The sequence below is a fragment of the Lissotriton vulgaris genome, chromosome 7 (genome assembly GCF_964263255.1).
Source record: "Lissotriton vulgaris chromosome 7, aLisVul1.2, whole genome shotgun sequence".
Lineage (NCBI taxonomy): Eukaryota > Metazoa > Chordata > Amphibia > Caudata > Salamandridae > Lissotriton > Lissotriton vulgaris.
The window spans coordinates 1,414,646,693-1,414,664,327 of record NC_141695.1 but is presented as its reverse complement, the minus strand read 5'-3'; the positions used below and the strand labels follow the sequence as shown (position 1 = coordinate 1,414,664,327).

At 44.4% G+C, this 17,635-nt stretch overlaps 1 protein-coding gene across 2 annotated transcripts in view; it reads right to left on the bottom strand.

Moving 5' to 3' along the window:
• CLN3 (CLN3 lysosomal/endosomal transmembrane protein, battenin) overlaps positions 1–17,635 on the bottom strand; it is a 936,006-nt gene that overhangs the window by 119,893 nt on the left and 798,478 nt on the right. For both annotated transcript variants that reach the window (XM_086932190.1, XM_086932191.1), the window contains one exon: positions 5,633–5,726. In XM_086932190.1, coding sequence (XP_086788316.1) covers positions 5,633–5,726 — 94 coding nt within the window. The remainder of the gene's footprint in view (positions 1–5,632; positions 5,727–17,635) is intronic.

Below are 17,635 nucleotides of genomic sequence, written 5' to 3'. Positions count from 1 at the left end.
AAGAAAGAGCACAGGTAACTCAACTGATTGATTGATATGAAAGGCAGAAAATACTTTAAGAAGAAACTTAGGATTGGTTTGAAGAACCACCCTAACTTTGTGAAGTTGAAAGAAAGGCTTTTGTATAGTTAATGCCTGAAGTTCACCAACTCTCCTTAGTGAGATTATTGCTACGAGGACAGCAACCTTCCATGAGCGGAATTGTAATTGACATTTGTGCATTGGTTCAAAAGGTGGACCCATTAGCCTTGTAAGGACTATGTTTAAGTTCCACTCTGGTGCAGGGGGAACCCTTGGTGGCATCACCCTGTTTAATCCTTCCATGAAGGCTTTGATCACTGGTACTCTGAATAGAGATATGTGTTGTCTGTTTTGCAACTATGCAGCTACTACTGCTATGAATGGATGTTTAAACCAATCCAGATTGCTGTAAGTGCAACAGATAAACAATATTCTGTACAGAAGCATTACGTGGATTGATATTGTTGTTGTTAAAATAGATAACAAACCGCTTCTGTTTTGCTAAATAACATGCTCTAGTAGTAGGCTTTCTAGCTTCTTTAAGAATATACATATAGTCTGGTGGTAGTTGTAAATACAAAACTCTATGACTTCAGGAGCCAAATCGCCAGGTTGAGTTCTTTGGGATTTGGATGACTGATTTCTCCATGGCTTTGAGTGAGGAGACTGGGTGTGAGATGTAGCTTTTTATGTGGCACCACCGACAGTTCTAATAGGGTAGTGTGCCAAGGTTGCTAAGCACATGTGGGGGCTACTAAGATCATTGTGAGGAATGTTTGTTTGAGCTTCAATCCAGTAATGGAGTTAGGAATAGAGGCGGAAAAGCGTAGGCAAATATCCCTGACCAATTCATCCATAGAGCATTGCCTTTGGATAGATGTGTGGGAACCTAGATACGAAGTTTGGGCATTTTGAGTTGTGTACTGTGGCAAACAGATCTATGTGTGGAAATCCCTATTGTTGAAAGTACGGAAAAAGAACTTGGGTACGACGTTCCCACTCGTGAACTTGCTGCCTGTGTCTGCTGTGCAGGTCAGCAATTTGAATGTTTACTCCTGGGAAGGTGTTCTGCTAGGACATGCATTTTGTGATTAATTGCCCGATTTCAAATGCTTTGTGCAAGGAGCGACAGCTGGAGAGAGTGTTTCCCTCCCTGTTTCTGCAGGTTGTACATTGCTGTCATGTTGTCTGTGCAAACGAAGACAGTTTTGCCTACAAGGTGAGTGTGAAAAGTTTTGAGTGCTAGGACCACTGCTAGAAGTTCCAGGTAGTAGATGTAGAGACATTTGTCATTGTCTGACCATAGCCCTTGTACTGTGTAATGTTTGAGATGGGTACCCCAACCGGCTAAAGATGAGTCTGCTGTCAGTGCTGTTTGTGGATTCAGGTCTATGAAGGCCTGCCCTTTTGATAAGTTTTGAGGGTTTCAGCACTGCAGAGAGTGATGGGTGCGGCTGTCTACCAACACTAGATCGGTTAATTGACTCTGTGACTGATACCACTGATGCGCTAGACATTCTTGCAGAGGACGCATGTGAAACCTTGCATCAGGTACGATTGCAATGCAAGATGCCATCATTCCCAGCATTTGCAAGAAACCTCTGGCTGGTAATGTTTGATTAGGTTGAAATTGTAGTACTGTAGATTGAATAATGTGAATCCTGGCTACAATGGGAAAGGCTAAAGTTTAGAGAGTGTTGAGGGAAGCTGCTAGATAAGACTGCACTTGTGCAGGGCACAGGTGAGATTTTTGCGCAATGATTGTGAAACCCGACTGATGAAGTAGGTGTAGTACTGCCTGAGTGTATAATATACAGTTCTGGTAAGTGCCTGCTTTGATAAACCAGTCATCCACCCTCGACCTCGTCTGCCAACCCAGAATAAATAAAGTTCGGTGGGGGGGAAAGTCCTTCTCATACCAAGCGGCAAAAATCTGGAACTCGCTACCCCCAGCACTTCGTGCCCAAAAATCTAAAACGAGTTTCAGAAAAGACTTAAAATCCTGGCTCTTTGTCTAGATCAATCTGCTCCTCTGCCTCCTTTTTCATCTGCATCTGTTAGCGCCAAGACGCCGCGGCATTCGTGCGCTCTACAAATGTTTCAGTCAGTCAGTCAGTCAGTCAGTCTAGGTAAGGAAAGACATGTATATATTGTCTCCTGAGATGAGCGGCTACTACTGCAAGACATTTGGTGAACACTCTGTTGGTGACGCCGAATGGAAATACCTTGAACTGGTAATGTTTGCCTGCTATCACCAATCTGAGGTATTTGCGATGAGCCAGATGGACTGGAATGTGAAAGTAGGTGTCTTTTAGATCTAGGGTAGACATAACATCGCCCTGCTGTAAAAGGGGAAGCACGTGTTGAAGAGTTACCATGTGAAAGTGCTCTGACAGTATTTATTTGCTCAACTCTCTGAAATCTAAAATAGGTGTAAACGAGCCATCTTTTTTGAGAATCAGAAAGTAAAGGGAATAATCCCTGAGCCTTGGCACTAAAGTGGGACTGGTTCTATAGCCCCTTTGAGTAATAGAGATTGCACTTCTTGTTGAAGCAAGTTCTGGTGTTCTGCTGACAATTTGTGATAATGAGGTGAAATATTTGGAGCATTGTTGGTAAGCTCCAGGCAATAACCATGTTGGCTAATTCCAAGTACCCATTTTTTCGGTTGTTATCGATACCCAAATGGGGAGAAAATCTTGAAGTCTTCCTCCGACAGGTGTGGAATAGTTGGAGGGGACTGTAGGGAAGTCACTTTTTGCTTGGGGAAGGGGAATTGAGGGGCGTAGTGTTTTTACCTCTGTCACTGGGACTATTTACCCTATACCCTTCTCTGACAAATCCTCTTGTAAAAGATGATTGACAATTACCCTTGTAGGAGGAAGGGTTTTGGTCTGTCCCTGTGGACTTGGACCATCCCCTGTAAAAAGAGTGCGAAAGGAACGTCTATTTGAGGGAGATTGAAGCGTTCCCATTGATTTTGCTACATCAGTGTCTTTTTTCATTTTTTCGAGCGCTTGATCAACTTCAGGCCCAAAAAGATGTTTTTTGTCAAAAGGTATATTGAATATGGATTGTTGAACTTCAGGTTTGAAACTTGAAATCTGTAACCATGCATATCTTCGGAGTAAGATGCTAGTATTCACTCCTCTAGCTACAGTGTCTGCTGCATGTAGAGCGCATCTAATAGACGTGTTGGAAATTAGTTTACCTACTTGAACTAAATAATGAGCTTTTGCCCTATGCTCAACTGGGAGAAACTGTAGTAATTGCCCCTTTTCGTCCCAGTGGGCCCATCATATCTTTCTAGGAGGCCTTGAGTATTAGCAATGCACCAATAATTAGCTGCTTGCGCAGCTATACATTTTCCAGAAGCAACAATAAGCTTTGACAATTTATCTAGGGAGGAGCAACCCCACACGCTTGAGAATTAGCCCGCTTTCTAGTATTATATACTACTACACAGTCAAGTGGTAACTGACCTTTACTGAAGATAGGATCTGTTGGGGAAGATTTGTATTTTTTTAATCTACTCTAGGAGTGAGGATTCTAGCACTAACAGGATCTTTAAAAATGTCTTGTGTGTGCATCAACATACCCATAGGCATATGCAGTGTCTGACTGGACTTATGTGTTCCTGGAGTGTCAAAGAGAAAGTCTTCCTCAAAGGAATCTTTATGGAGCTCCACCCCATGGTATTGTGTGGCTCTAGCAGGGAGCTCTTGATATGACAAATTGTCATCAGGGGGAGATGGCCTGGCAGGGTAACGATCTGGTTCTGTATCCTGTGGAGAATCAACTGTATAATCTGTCCAAGGATCTACTGGAAAATATACGTCATCATCGGTATCACCTGCATCAAGGTGAGGTAGAATAGACTGATGAGGTGTAATGTGTAAAGGATCAATCTGTGGTGGAGAGGGAGGAGAAAGAGATGGTAGTGTATGGAAAGGACTAGTACTCACATTTTTCTTCTTCAAAGGAAATATATAATGTCTGTCGTCATCAGAAAGCATATGCTTGAATGGAGGTTTAGCATGAATATGTCCAGTGTCAGGATGAATATAGTTTCTTCTGTTTCGGATCCGACTTAGGTGGTACAACATCTATGTTTAGATCCGGCTGTATTACGGGCCGTTCTTTACTTTTCGGCACCAAAGGTTTCGGAGCGGAGATGGAATGTCCTTTCAGAGCTATGGATTTCGGTTCCAAGGAATGTTTTTCAGTTTTGGTGTCAGCGGTTTTGGCTCTGAACCGATTTTGAGCTTAGAACCCGAAAGGTTTTCGCTCAGAAATGGGTTTTGGCCGACTTGATCCCAACCCGTAAGGCTTATCAGAGTGTTTTGGTGGCAAGCTGGAAGGCAGAGCGTGAGAAACCTCTTCTCTGTGCCGACCTTGGGCTGAAGGCAGAGGTTGTGCTGAAGCATTCGATTTTTTAGGGACAGTGGGGGGGAAGGGTGGGAGAGGTCTTCCGTAATCACATCCCCTTGTCCCTGCCGCACATCGTCATCCTCTAGGACAATCTGAATCTCTGATTCAGAGTCAGACGCAGCTGAGGCTTGTTCTTCTTCAGCCGATGAGATCTTCTCTTGCTTGGAATCATTGCCGAAGAGATCCGGTGTGTCGTCTTACTTCAGTCCTTGCATCTCTCGATGTCGAGCCCGAGGATCACAGAGAGTTTTCTTCATTCTGAAGGATTAGCACGCATCGCATTCCTATTCTTTGTGCTCAGGAGACAAGCACAAGTTACACGCCTGATGCAGGTCCGTACGCAGATACTTCACGTGGCACAGGGGACAGAATTTGAATGGAGTCCGTTCCAACGACAAGAAGCCGGACCGACGGGGATAGGCTGGAATGCCGCCCGCAAATCTTCTGATAAAAATTTAGATTTTTGATCATCGAGTCGAACCACGGAGAAATGTAAACGTGTTAAAAAAAATACTGTCTAGAGTAGAGTGGATTGCGCACTTAGGGGAACGATTCTGAAGCAGAGCGCAGCAATACACGTCCAAACGCGGAAAAAAATAATCTAACAATGGAGTCGATGTCCCTGCGCACTATCACCAAAAGGAGGAGTCACCTTAACTTGTGACTGGAAAGACTTCTTGCAAACATCCGGAACCAACACTAGATGGCAGTAGTATGCGGAGCATGTCATGTACAGCTCACATGACTCGAACTGATATAATTCTCCCTACATATTTTGGTCCATTTCCATTGAGAGAAAGCTGTAGGAGGTTCGGTATCACTGTGAATCAAGTCTCACATCCTTCCAATATGCCTCTTCCGCAGGTGCACGATTAGGCACTACACTCAGAAGCTGAGCCTGTGGTGATGCCAGCTCTTTGGAACCTTAAGTTTGGAAATACATTTGTTCCTAGAATTGTGCCAATGGATATTTCATGGACAACACCAGGCACATCGATTTGTAGATACACAAAAATGTGGTGGTCTAGAAGATCTCTCTTTCAAGATGGATTCTAAATCAGGGTGACTGGAAGTAGGTGTGAATCTAGGAAAAGAAACTTGCAGGTTTCCACTTCCCCGGTAAAGCCAAAACAGGGGCATGGGGGGAGAGGAAGCAGGTGACAGCTTGTTGGAAGCTTACCTGTAGAAAAGCTAAAATCCATATCCTCCTGACTGGTAGACACCTGACCGATGAGCGGGACACAAAGACCCCAGCCTGGTATAACATCTGGTACCTGTAAAAGAAGAATAGCTAAGAGAAGCCTGAGTGGAAGAGAAGGAGTGAAAAGAGGACTGAGTGACAGAGAGAAGAGGGGAATGGAGCAGAATAGATCAAAATGGAACAGAGGATGAAAAGAAGAGAGAAAAGGGAATGGTGGGAGTGATGGATGAAGAAGAAAAGATGTGCAATGGATATATATAGAAGGTGAAGGGCAGAGACACAGCAACGGAAATGGAGCGGACCGGAGAATCGGGTAAGTGAACCGTAAAATAGCACTAGTATTAAAAATATTTACCTGAATCCCACACTTTACTTTTAGGAACTGGAACACACAAGTCCAGAAGTAAACAATTTTGGACAATAAACAATAATGAAAGACTATTAAAAAATAACCACTGTATGCTTCAAGAAATTTGGCATAGTACCACAAAGGCTGCCAAAATGTATACCAGATGTCTCACTCTGAGAAATCCAAACTCGAATCAAATGGTACGGGTAGATGTGGAAAGCTGGAAGGAGGGTAAAGTCTGAAATAAGGCAGAATTGTCTAGACTTAACACAAATATATGATAACACTGCAGCAAGCATTCATTTACTTATGAACTCTTCACATCCTACCTGTTGAGTACATTTATTACACCTAACACCTAGCAGACAATTCACACCCTGGAAACTGAGTCTCAACTTCCAACCAGAGAGTAAGATTCATACAGTGAGATCAAAACATAAGAATAAGCAACAAACCAGACTCTCTCTCTCTACATAGAAAACCACTGCATACAAAGCAGCCCAAATTCACTCATAAAACTATTATAGATAGAAACTAGTAGATCTGCACAAAGAAAAGATCTATTCTTGGTTATGTAAAATGTGGGGATTCATTAGGATAACTGTGATAAGTCAGACACAATTGAGCCTTTGGCAGCAGTATGGGGTGATAGATTATGTAATACTGAGTGTAAACATATTTCACCAAGATATTTGCCATTCAAGCATCGACAAGCCTTGAACTATACCCAAATGGTCTTGTAGCTGAAGAACTCCGCATTGGAAAAGACAAGGTCTAAACTATTTTTAAAACTTGGACAACCTCCTGTCTGGTGACAAATGGACAAAAGTCTGCAGAGATGAATATGAACAGAGGCTGAACATTTAGCGAGACCACAAATGATCTAGAAGTCTTCCTTTAAAATGGCAGTACAATCAAAGCAAGATAGAGCAACGAATAACAATAGACAGTAGAAACATTTTTAGGTCGAGCATTCCAGACCTCTTGTATATACATTAGTGGTGAAACTCCACCCATTGAGTTTATATTTGTGTTTTAGCTTGCCATTGGTTAAATCTGGCATTGCTATTTGTATGTAGCTCATTCATTGCCTGGTGGTCCGAAACGTCATTTCCCTTTTGCAGGAAGCAGCACCGACCAACTACAGTATAGTTCCGCTGCTCCACGTTATTCACTCATTTAGGGACTAATTTCTTGTTTATTTTCCACCGCCCTTCACCACTAGCTGCCGAGTTGTTTCCTGTTCTGCACCCCTCCCGCTGTCTGTGTCCTCGTTTCCGTCCCCTCAAGCCCGCTGTCCTTGTCTTCGTTCCTGCCCCCCTCCCACCCGCTGTCCTTGTCCTCATTCCCGCCCCACTCCCGCCGCTGTCCGTGTCCTCGTTTTCTATTGTAACTCCCCTACCGGATCGCTGTATTTCAGCTCTTTACAAACATTGCAAAATTCAGCAGAACGAAGTGTAGCAGTTTTTTATTAGTTGTTTCTGCTGAACCACAGACAGCCCTGGACCGAGCTTCATCATGACCGCTGTGAGCTTTAAAGTTAAGGTTGAATAAAAAAAAACACATTCCTTGCCGCACTGAGATCAGATAACGAGGAGCAAACTCTTCGGTCACCTCCCTGGTTCAGCACAAACATCAGAGCCACGGCTCAGTTAATGCAAGACCGTACATTTCTCCTAGTATTTTTGGATGTGCTTTGTAACACTTTTAAAATTAAAAGAACTCTGAAAAAAGTAACCACGAGCCTCTCTGCCCCTAACAGCTTAAGGCACTATTACAGTTAAAAAGCAGAACTTCTCATATTTTGTAGTTACCCAAAAATGTGTCAGTAGTGAGTGTGTTGAGTGGTTTTCACGGCGCGGTGTGCATCTCTTTAATTCATTTGCCACTTGTAGGTACCGTATTATTTGCTGAATCTCTCACCAACACGACACGTGGGATGTAACTGCAAACAACTGATACAGGAACCCTTCGGGCAGGGGTACCATCTATTTATTAGGAGAGTAAAATCCCCTTCATGCCACAAAGGTAGCCACTTACCCAAGCCTGGCACCCCTGCAGAGGGCAGTGTCATGTCGTGGCAGCAATAACGTCAGACAAAGTATATATATATCTCAGAGCTTTATTTCTGCTTCTTGTCTCGACCCTGTCCCTACTCTAACTGCCCCTTTCCTGTCGTTGCCCCTCCTCTTCCCTCAACCCCTTAACTCCTCCCATCCCAACTACTAGACTGCATACAACATTACATCTCCCCCCTTGTTAACAAAGAAACAACGAAATTGGAGTTATTCCTAGTCCATTTCCTCAATTAGTCTTTTTGGCTTGAGTATGTCTCGTCGTGGTCTGAGACTTGATCCAGAGTCCACAGGCACACTGCACTCTCCGATGGCCCGTCACATCTTGGAATGGGACTGGGTTGACTTAGTCCGCTACTGGTACATGGTGCTGTGCCCTTTTCAAGCGCTTCTTTCAGGCCTGGTGTGCACTTTTGAAAATGAGACATGGTTCGAGTAATCGTTCTTTGCCCGGACTCGGCAGTGATCATGGTGCCTTTCTGCTGAGTGATAGACAGGGGCTCATTTTGTAATCGACAGTCTGTCTTCTTGGACTGCTCCTGTTTCACTAGTACCCAATCCCCGGTCTGGAGAGAGGGAGACTTTGCGTGCCGTTTTGCGTCTGCATATGTCTTCATTCTGCTTTTCTCCGCTTGGTCAGTTCTCGCGGTCTCTTGATGGGTGCGAGTCGGGGACACCGGTGCTAGAGCTCCTTCCCACGTCGGGATCCTTGTCCTGATGGGTCGCCCGAGCATGAGGGTGGCAGGACACTTCCCGGTGGTGGCATGTGGGGTGGTTCTGTATGCCCTCAGCACTTCGTTTAGCGCTGTCTGCAAGTCCCTTTTCTCGAGCGTGGCCTGCTGGAAGGTCTTCTTGAGTGTGGCCATAAATCTTTCGATGGTGCCATTGGCCTGCGGCCACAACGGCGTAACCTTTCAGTGTCGAAAGTTCAGATGCTTCGCAAACTCATGGAACTCATGACTGCTGAACGGCGGACCATTGTCTTTTTTGAGTTCTTTCGGACACCCCACGCAGTGAACACCTCATCCAGGACGGCAATTATGCTGGACGCGTTTGTGGAGGGTACACACCGGGCAATCGGGAATTGTGAATACTCATTGATGATGGCTACCACATACCGGCCTGATTGGAGAGGTCCATAGAAGTCCATGGCCAGTTCCTGCCATACTCCTTCTGGTAGTGGAGTCATTTGGAGAGGAGCTGGAGGTTCTCCGGGTCTTACCAGCTGACATTCAGGACAGTCTTTCAAGGTGAGCTCAACCATTTGATCGAGTTGCGGGAACCACACTCTCTCTCTCAAAGCTCTCTTGGTGGCAACCACTCCGCGGTGGCCCTCATGTGCGAGATTGATTACCCCTTGCCGTAGTTGTCGCGGAATTACGATCTGATGGTCCCTCAGTAGGAGCTCCTCTGAGGTGGTTGACAACTCATCACTGATGTGTCGGAAGGCTTGCATTTCTTGGCGCATTGGAGGATCGCTTGCTTCATCCCCACTCTCATGTCTCCAACGGTGCGTGCGCAACCGGCGCATCACCTTTTGCAGGATATTGTCTTGCACTGTCGCATCTTTGATGGCGTCTATGGGGACTGCCGGTGGTCGGGCTACGTCTACCACGAAGTGGATATACTCCTCAGCTATCGAGGGACGTGACTCATGAGATGCCTGCGGGTGTCTGGACATATAGTCCGCTGGATTCTCACCCTTCCCGGGTTTGTGAATGATGGTGAACGTGTACTCCTGCAGTCTCAGACCCCATCTTTCAATGCGGGGCGGCATCTTGGCTTTGGGGTTGCCAAAAATGGTGACCAGGGCCTGGTGGTCGGTGATCATGGTGAAGTGCTTGCCAAAGATAAACACATGAAAGTGTTCACAGGCCCACACTACCGCCAGGCTTTCCTTCTCGGGCTGGGAGTAGGCCGTTTCGGTGTCGGACAGGCTTCGGCTGGCATAAGCCACAATGTGGCGCTGTTCCGTGTCAGCATCATATTGGGCCAGAATGGCTTCCAGGCCCACGGGACTTGCGTCTACTGTTATTTCTGTTTTCCGCTTGGTGTTGAAATAGGCCAAATTGTCTGCTGATTCTACTGCTTGTTTGATCTCTTGGAAGGCTCTCTCACACTGAGAGCTCCACTCGAATGGTTGTCCTTGTTTCGTGAGGGCACGAAGTGGATGGCTAATGGTTGCGTAGTCCTTGATGTACCTGGAGCAGTAGCTGGCCATTCCTAAAAATGATCGAATGTCACTGACATCTTGGGGGCTCTTGGTAGTATGGAGAGCAGTGACTTTCTTGGGTCGGGCTTCATTCCTGCCCCAGAAAATATATGACCGAAGAACTTGAGAGTGGATTGGTGAAATTCACACTTGTCTTTGTTCAACGTTAAGTTCGCCTCCAGGAGAGCATGGCACACTCGGTCTAGGGCTTGGTCATGTTCTTGGGTGTTAGAACCATAAACCAGTATGTCATCACTGTAATTTAGTGAGTACGGGATGTGCCTGATGGTTTGGCGTATGACCTCCTGGAATATTTCGGCTGCTGAGGAAATTCCGAAGTTTAGTCTTTTGTAGCGGAAGAGGCCCAGGTGGGTTGCAAACGTTGTGATGTACCGTGATTTCTAGTGCAACTCGAGCTGATGGTAACCCTTGTTGAGGTCTAGTTTCGAGAATAAGCGGGCCCCATTTAGTGCCGCTTTCATGTCGCTCAGGTGTGGCCCTGGATGTCTTTCCTGTTCTATCGCTGTGTTGGGAAGCCTCATGTTCACGCACAGCCTTACTTTCTCAGGGGTGCCTTTCTTGGGAACGATCACGACTGGTGATACCCATGGTGTGGGGCCATCCGTCTTTTCAATGATGTCTGCCTGGAGCAGTTCCTGAATCTCGTCCTCCACTGCTTGCTGGAGGTGGAAAGGTACTCTTCTTGGGTGTTGAGCAACAGGGCGCACCTGATCATTTATGTGTAATCGAATTGTCGCGTTCTAATCTAGGACCCTGATCGATACTGTGACCTTATGCCCCTATACGGCTATAATCCCTTTGTACCCCTATATTGGCATAACCGATCAAATGCAATATTCAGAAACTCGTCTCTGGCCTCACACGAACAGAGCCACATTTCAGAATCTCTTCCTCTGCAACTTCCTTTGCAGCTCATTAGTGCAAATGACACAGCAGAAGCCACTATCTAAGATTCCTAGATTACACTCCGAGTTCTTCAACAAGATAAAAACTCAGCAACCTGGGAAATCCCCGCTTGCTATGTTTTGATTAGTAATAGAACTCTAATGAGCACTGAGAGACGATCACTTCCTAGTGACATCTTTATTGACGTCTTATGTCCAAAAACTTACGTCAAACCAGGCACCTTTCAGGTATAAATATTACCAACGTTGCCTTAAGCAAATGCTGATGCAGCTGACCCTAACACGGCTGCTACTATCGCTACTGCTATCGCTGCTAATGAGCAAACAATGGTGTGGTGAACATAGGAGCTGAACAGCTGTCCCCTTCAGAGCCCAGCAGATGCAAGCTGCCCGCGGACGCTGCCCCTCCTCCTCTTCCTCGACGCGCCGAGAGAGACGCTGTCTTTTCTCCTGCCAAGAAATCCAGCTCCGGCGTTTCCAGCCTACTCTTGCGAGTGACTGGGATATCGAGTCCCTGGAAGGAGATACCAGACCTCCAACATTCTATTTCAGAGGTATGGTGTTGACTAAACCCTTAGAGAGAATTCTTGAAGCAAACCTTGGCAAAACCAACTTAACTAAAACTGCTACTTACTTACTCCCTCCCAAGTATTAGGCTTAGGTCAGGTACACTGGGGTAGGCGTAGTTAGAAGCACCAGTTGAGTATGTTAGCCTAATGTATATATGAATATATAAATATGTTTTATTCATTTTAAACCATTGTATGGCTAAGAAACCATATCAATGCTTTTACAGTATTATTTCGCAATACTCATCTTACTGTACGTACTTTTTATAATAACTAGTCTTGCAATTGTGGCAATTCATTTCTCTTGTACGAGAAGAAAGACTGTTCAATAAATAATACCTTTTTATTGAAAACGCCCGTCTCTCTATTCTCTGCATATTGGTGAAAGTAATCTGCACAAAACTGACTATTGTTTCACACGACTCTAGAGATTGACTCTTATTCTAAGGAGCAAAGTTGTCATGTTTATGCGGTTGTTGGAAAACTGAATCCCTTCTTGTCTGTACCAGGGAAGCTGATCACTTCCTATTCAGTCAAGAAAGTTTCCTGTGACCTCTGAGCTAGTTGGTAACAAACCCAATTAAGTTTAGCATAGTCAGTGGAGACCTGGAAGATCCGCACTTCTACGTCCATACTACTGTTTATGTTATTCCAATGCGCAGGGCCTATTGGGAAAATAGGAACTACACTACATGGCGCCCAAACGTTTGGTAAGGCGATAAACTAACGCAAGACGTTAGAGTAACTCAGTCGTGCATTTTTCACACAGACCCCTTTCTCCCGTAAATACTCCAATAGACGTCTGGAGTGGGTGAAAGGTTAAAATCCGCCCGACCTTAGTAGGAAGAGATTCCTATGTAAAGCTCTGGTTTATTCAACGTTGAAGGATACAGTGTTCCAAAATATTGTGCACCTAATATTTGTCTCCTTGGAGACCTGCTCTGCAAAAACTTTCCTGACAATAAAATGTCAGTGTTAGAAAACGGGACCGTTGAAACCGCAGCAGATGCAAATCAACGGGACGCCGGTACTACTGAACCGGGTGCAATAATCATCCCGGCACATTTAAGAAAATCTATAACGTCAAAACTTATAGAAAATGGACTGACCACACAAGGTGGCACACGAATATCGGCAGACAGAGGTATTCTATTCATGGATAAAATTTCCAGCGGCAAACGCCGCAACACACGAGTTCCACTACTATATAGTAGGGGATCCACCGGAAGAGTACGCTCCTTTCGAGGAGACTGAAATCCCATTAAAATTCCAAGAGCATTTGCTCTGGTTTAAAGGCGCCCTAAAACACAATGATCATATTACCAGGCTCGGTCCACTAGGTAGACCAGAAGCAATGTGGCCGGTTCTAGCCAGCTACACACCACATCCGGACATTGAAAAAATGTCTAGAGAAGAACTTTTAGCACAGCTAAAAACATTAATTAAAATACATAGGCAATTAGTCCAATATGTAATGCGGACTGCTACAGTCCAATCAGCTGTTAATGTACCACAGCTGACCCCTCATCAGGGGAACACCAATAAAATTACACCACAGAACATACAGTCATGTCTTGGTAAAACACCCATAAAACGGGAACAAATTCCTTTCTGGTTAGCGCAGAAAATCACTCAAATAGAGGCAGTATTTCCGAATACTACCCCTATTGAGAAACACAGAATCTTGACCATCTGCCTTCCTATGGGGGTCGCACCACACGTGGAGGACTGTGACACTTGGGGTACAGTCTTTGTTTCCATTTACACAAAAACACATGGTGTTCCGTCAATGGCGGTAATACCAGAAGTGCTAAAACAGATTCAGAATGAATACGGTCCAGAACCTGCTTTAACTCTTGGTATGAAATTACTGAAAGACTTCAAGCAGGTCTCGGCTATATTACTAGCCAATATAAAAGGAGAAGCAGCATCTGTGGCGATCTGCCAGAAGTTGAAGGAAACAGATATAACAGATCAACCAATTGAGCTTGCCAGAATCATAGAAAAATGCTATGAAGAATTAGGTAGAGACAGCTTGGGTGGAAAACCAGTGACGCCCCAACTGCTCGAAAATCCTGAAAAATTATTTATTAAAAATAATTCAAACACTCCTAAAAAGAGCTGGAATGGAAATAAACAATCCACTCCCAAAGAAAAAGTTTTCCAGTCCAGAGGAAGGTCTCCTCGATGGAGGGAAAGAACTCCGACTCTAGAACGCCAGTCTCCCCAGAGGGAGCCCTCTGAGAAAAGATATAACCTTAGAAATAGGGGTAATTTGAAGAAGCCTGATAGATATCAAAGTATTGATACACGTCCCTCTCGATCTTTTTCGCAGAAATCGGAAAGAAGAGGACGGTCAGACCCAGGAGAGCACACCAAGTCCAAAGACAAGGAACCTGCTCAGAGTAAAAAATCTCAATTTCCGAAAAAGAAGGTAGCCAGTATTAGAGTAATCGAACATGCCGAGAATACTGAGGACACAGTTGAAAAACGGGGAGTGGGCACAGACAATGTTAGACAGTGCAGCAGAAATCAGTATAGCCCGCAAAATCCTGATGAGTCATCTGGAGACAGTGGACACGAATGAATACATTCAGGTTGAAACTGCCGACACCAGAGTTAGCGAGCCCCATAAGATATACGAAATAACATTGCGTATAGAGGGTGATAAGACTAGGAAAATAAGGGGTCTATTTTGGGATAAACTCTCAAAAGGCTATGATATCCTGTTAGCTGAAAAAGATTGGCCCCCAGAGTTTGTCAAGGAGTGCCCTCGTGGCGAAGAAATAATTATGCCTGCCTTCTTGAATCACATTCCGATTCACAAAAAATATACTTATGCAAGGAAATGGGCAGTGGCCCAGGCACCGGCATTATATAAAAATCATGTAGGATGGGATGAGGACTCTCCTCCTCACAAAATCCAGTTAAAAAGTCAACCGACTGCACAAAGGCAGTATCCCATTAAGCAAGAAGCTAAAAAACAAGTCAGGGAGATTTTAGATCAACTTGAATACCAGGGGGTGATTGAAACATGCACCTCTCAAATAAACAATCCTTTGTTTCCTGTCTCCATGCCAGACAATTCATATTGTCTAGTTTTGGACTACAGACACCTTAATGCATGTTGCAAAACATTTGCAGTACAAAATTCGCATAGTGCTGCACTAATGAATAACATAGTTAGGAAAAAATACAAAACAACATTAGACATATCTAATGGTTTCTTTTGTCAAAACATTGCACCAAAAAGCAGATACTTGACCGCTTTCTCAGTAATGGGGTCTCAGAAAATTTTCTGTAGGCTCCCACAGGGGTTCAAGAACAGCCCAGGACTATTCTCAGCCAGAGTAACAGAGTTACTACAAATATATGATGATGAGGCATTATCTTACGTAGATGATATCTATCTCACAGACGACGACTTGGATACTCACTTGAAAAGAGTGAACACCATTATACTTGGGTTCGCAGCAGAGGGTTACAAATTCAACTTTAAAAAGTCTCGAATTGCCCATCTGACAGTATTATTTTTAGGATACGAATTATCAAGTGAAGGAAAAAGCCTTGCGGACAACTTCTTAGAGAAGTGCGCTGTACTCCAAGCTCCAAAAACGCTGAAGAATTTACAATCGATTCTAGGCTTCCTGAATTTCGGTAGAACTTACATTCTAAATTACACAGAGAGGGTTAAACCTCTCTACGAACTAATTAAACCTGATTTCAAACAAATCACCTGGACTCAAAAACACACAGAAATTTTGAGATCACTGCAAACAGACATGTTAGCAAAAACAAAATTAGATACACGTGACAACACACGCAATCTTGTAATCCGAGTCATCCCAGGAAGATGCGGATTCACGTACCTGACCTCTAATGAGGGAGAAAAGGTACCAATTTCAATTAAATCTCACTTGTACACACAAGCGGAAAAAACATTCAGTCCAACAGAAAATACTGTGAAAGCAGTAGAAATTGCATTAGCGAATGAGCGAGAACTAGCACATGGTAAAAGGATTAATATCCTCACAGGGGAATCCGCCTTCGAGGCGCTATTCAGCCCAGCAAACCTGCCTACAGTGTCACTGGATCCGAAATGGATACAGTGTGTAGATTCTCTTGGAGCGGAAGATGTGAAATACTATTTCGCCCCGCAATTCGAAAAACGGAATGATTTAGAATATGAAGAAGAATATCCTCTGCCAATCGAACTTCTGCCTCTCCCACAGTACGCCTGTATAATCTATACAGATAGATTTGTACAGCATTTCAACGTAGTGAGCAAATCCTACGATGCCGCCTGTGCGATTGTTAAAGGTCGCTGGCTGTGCGGTAAATTCAGACCGAAAATAACAAAAACTGAATCAGTTAGAAACTGTTCGGCTCAGAGAGCTGAAATCAGATGTTTAAAGATGGCGCTTGAAAATGCAGAACGTGAATTCCCGACACTAATCGTGTGCGATTCTCATTTATGCATCAACTCTTATAATAATAAGTTGCAGAGCTGGATTGAAAATGATTACAAAGATGACACAGGTGCCACAATGAAGCATAAATTGCTCTGGTAACAGGTAGCTCTTTTACAGAAATAACTACAAAAGACTCACGTGATACACACTCTGAGTCATCAATGTGATGGCGTTCACGTTGCAGGGAATTCATTGGCTAATACAGCCACAGCGGAAGCAACTAAACCGGCTTCCGTAGCCACAAAAAGCGTTCAGAAAAATACATAGACGGGGAAACCATGCTGGCAGTAAAAACGTCCGTAAAAGGCGACTGTGCAGCACTACCCGTGAACTATCCACTCAATTATGCATACGTAATTGATGCAAACTCCGTTCCTTTTGCTCGAATCCCTGGAGTGGGGGATAGGGTAATTCCAAACATGAAACGGAGAGGTTTCCTATTACAGGAAGCACATATGGGGTTGGGTCTGAGACACCAAACAATCAGGGACTCTCTGAGAGAATTGGAATCAGAGTACTGGCGGCCGGAAATGAGTGAAGGAATTCATGGTTTTGCAAAAAACTGTGAAGACTGCAACAGAGATCGCAGTGGAGAATCGGCCAGTGTAGTGTCAGAAGCCCTAATAGAAAGCATTAGGCGATCTATCCGCGCTATCAAACAAGAGAAGCGCATCCCATTGTACATCATGAAGGCAAAACACACTTAAAAAATGTGTCCCCAGCGCTCGGCTGACGCCAGAACGGTTATAAAAGATCTGCGAGTCTTTATCGGCACATACGCAATTTCCATGTTCCATTCTGACCAGGGTCCTGCTTTTAGCTCTCGAGCTTATAAGGAGGCCATGGCCAGCATGGGCGTTGGCTTGCGGTATTCTTGTCCGTCACACCCCGAAGGGAACAGTGTGGTAGAAAGAAAAAACCGGGACATAAAGCAATCTATAACAGCGAAGGTATTAGGTTCAGGTGCTGGGTGGGTCAAACATTTAATAAGTGTCCAATTAAGCCTAAATAACTTGCCAAGAAATTCTCTAAAAGGTTTCAGCCCATACGAACTATTGTTCGGAACTAGAATGCGAATTCAGGACTTAGATAGTCAGGTATCAGTGGTAGAAGATAAGAAAACAGACTTTGACATCAAAGATCGTTTGGCTGTCTTACAGGACTTGAACGAAACAAGAAAATCCTTAAGCAACATAAAGTTAAAGCAACAGCCAACTACCACTGACGAGGCACCACCAGCCCCAGCAAGGCCTGTCTGGATTCCAAAGATTGGGGATCTAGTCAGAGAAAAAATAGCGGTTAAGAAGGAATTTGGGCCTTCTTACAGAAAAGCAGTACCTGTCTTAGCAGTCAACGGAACAGGATCAGTAGTACTACCG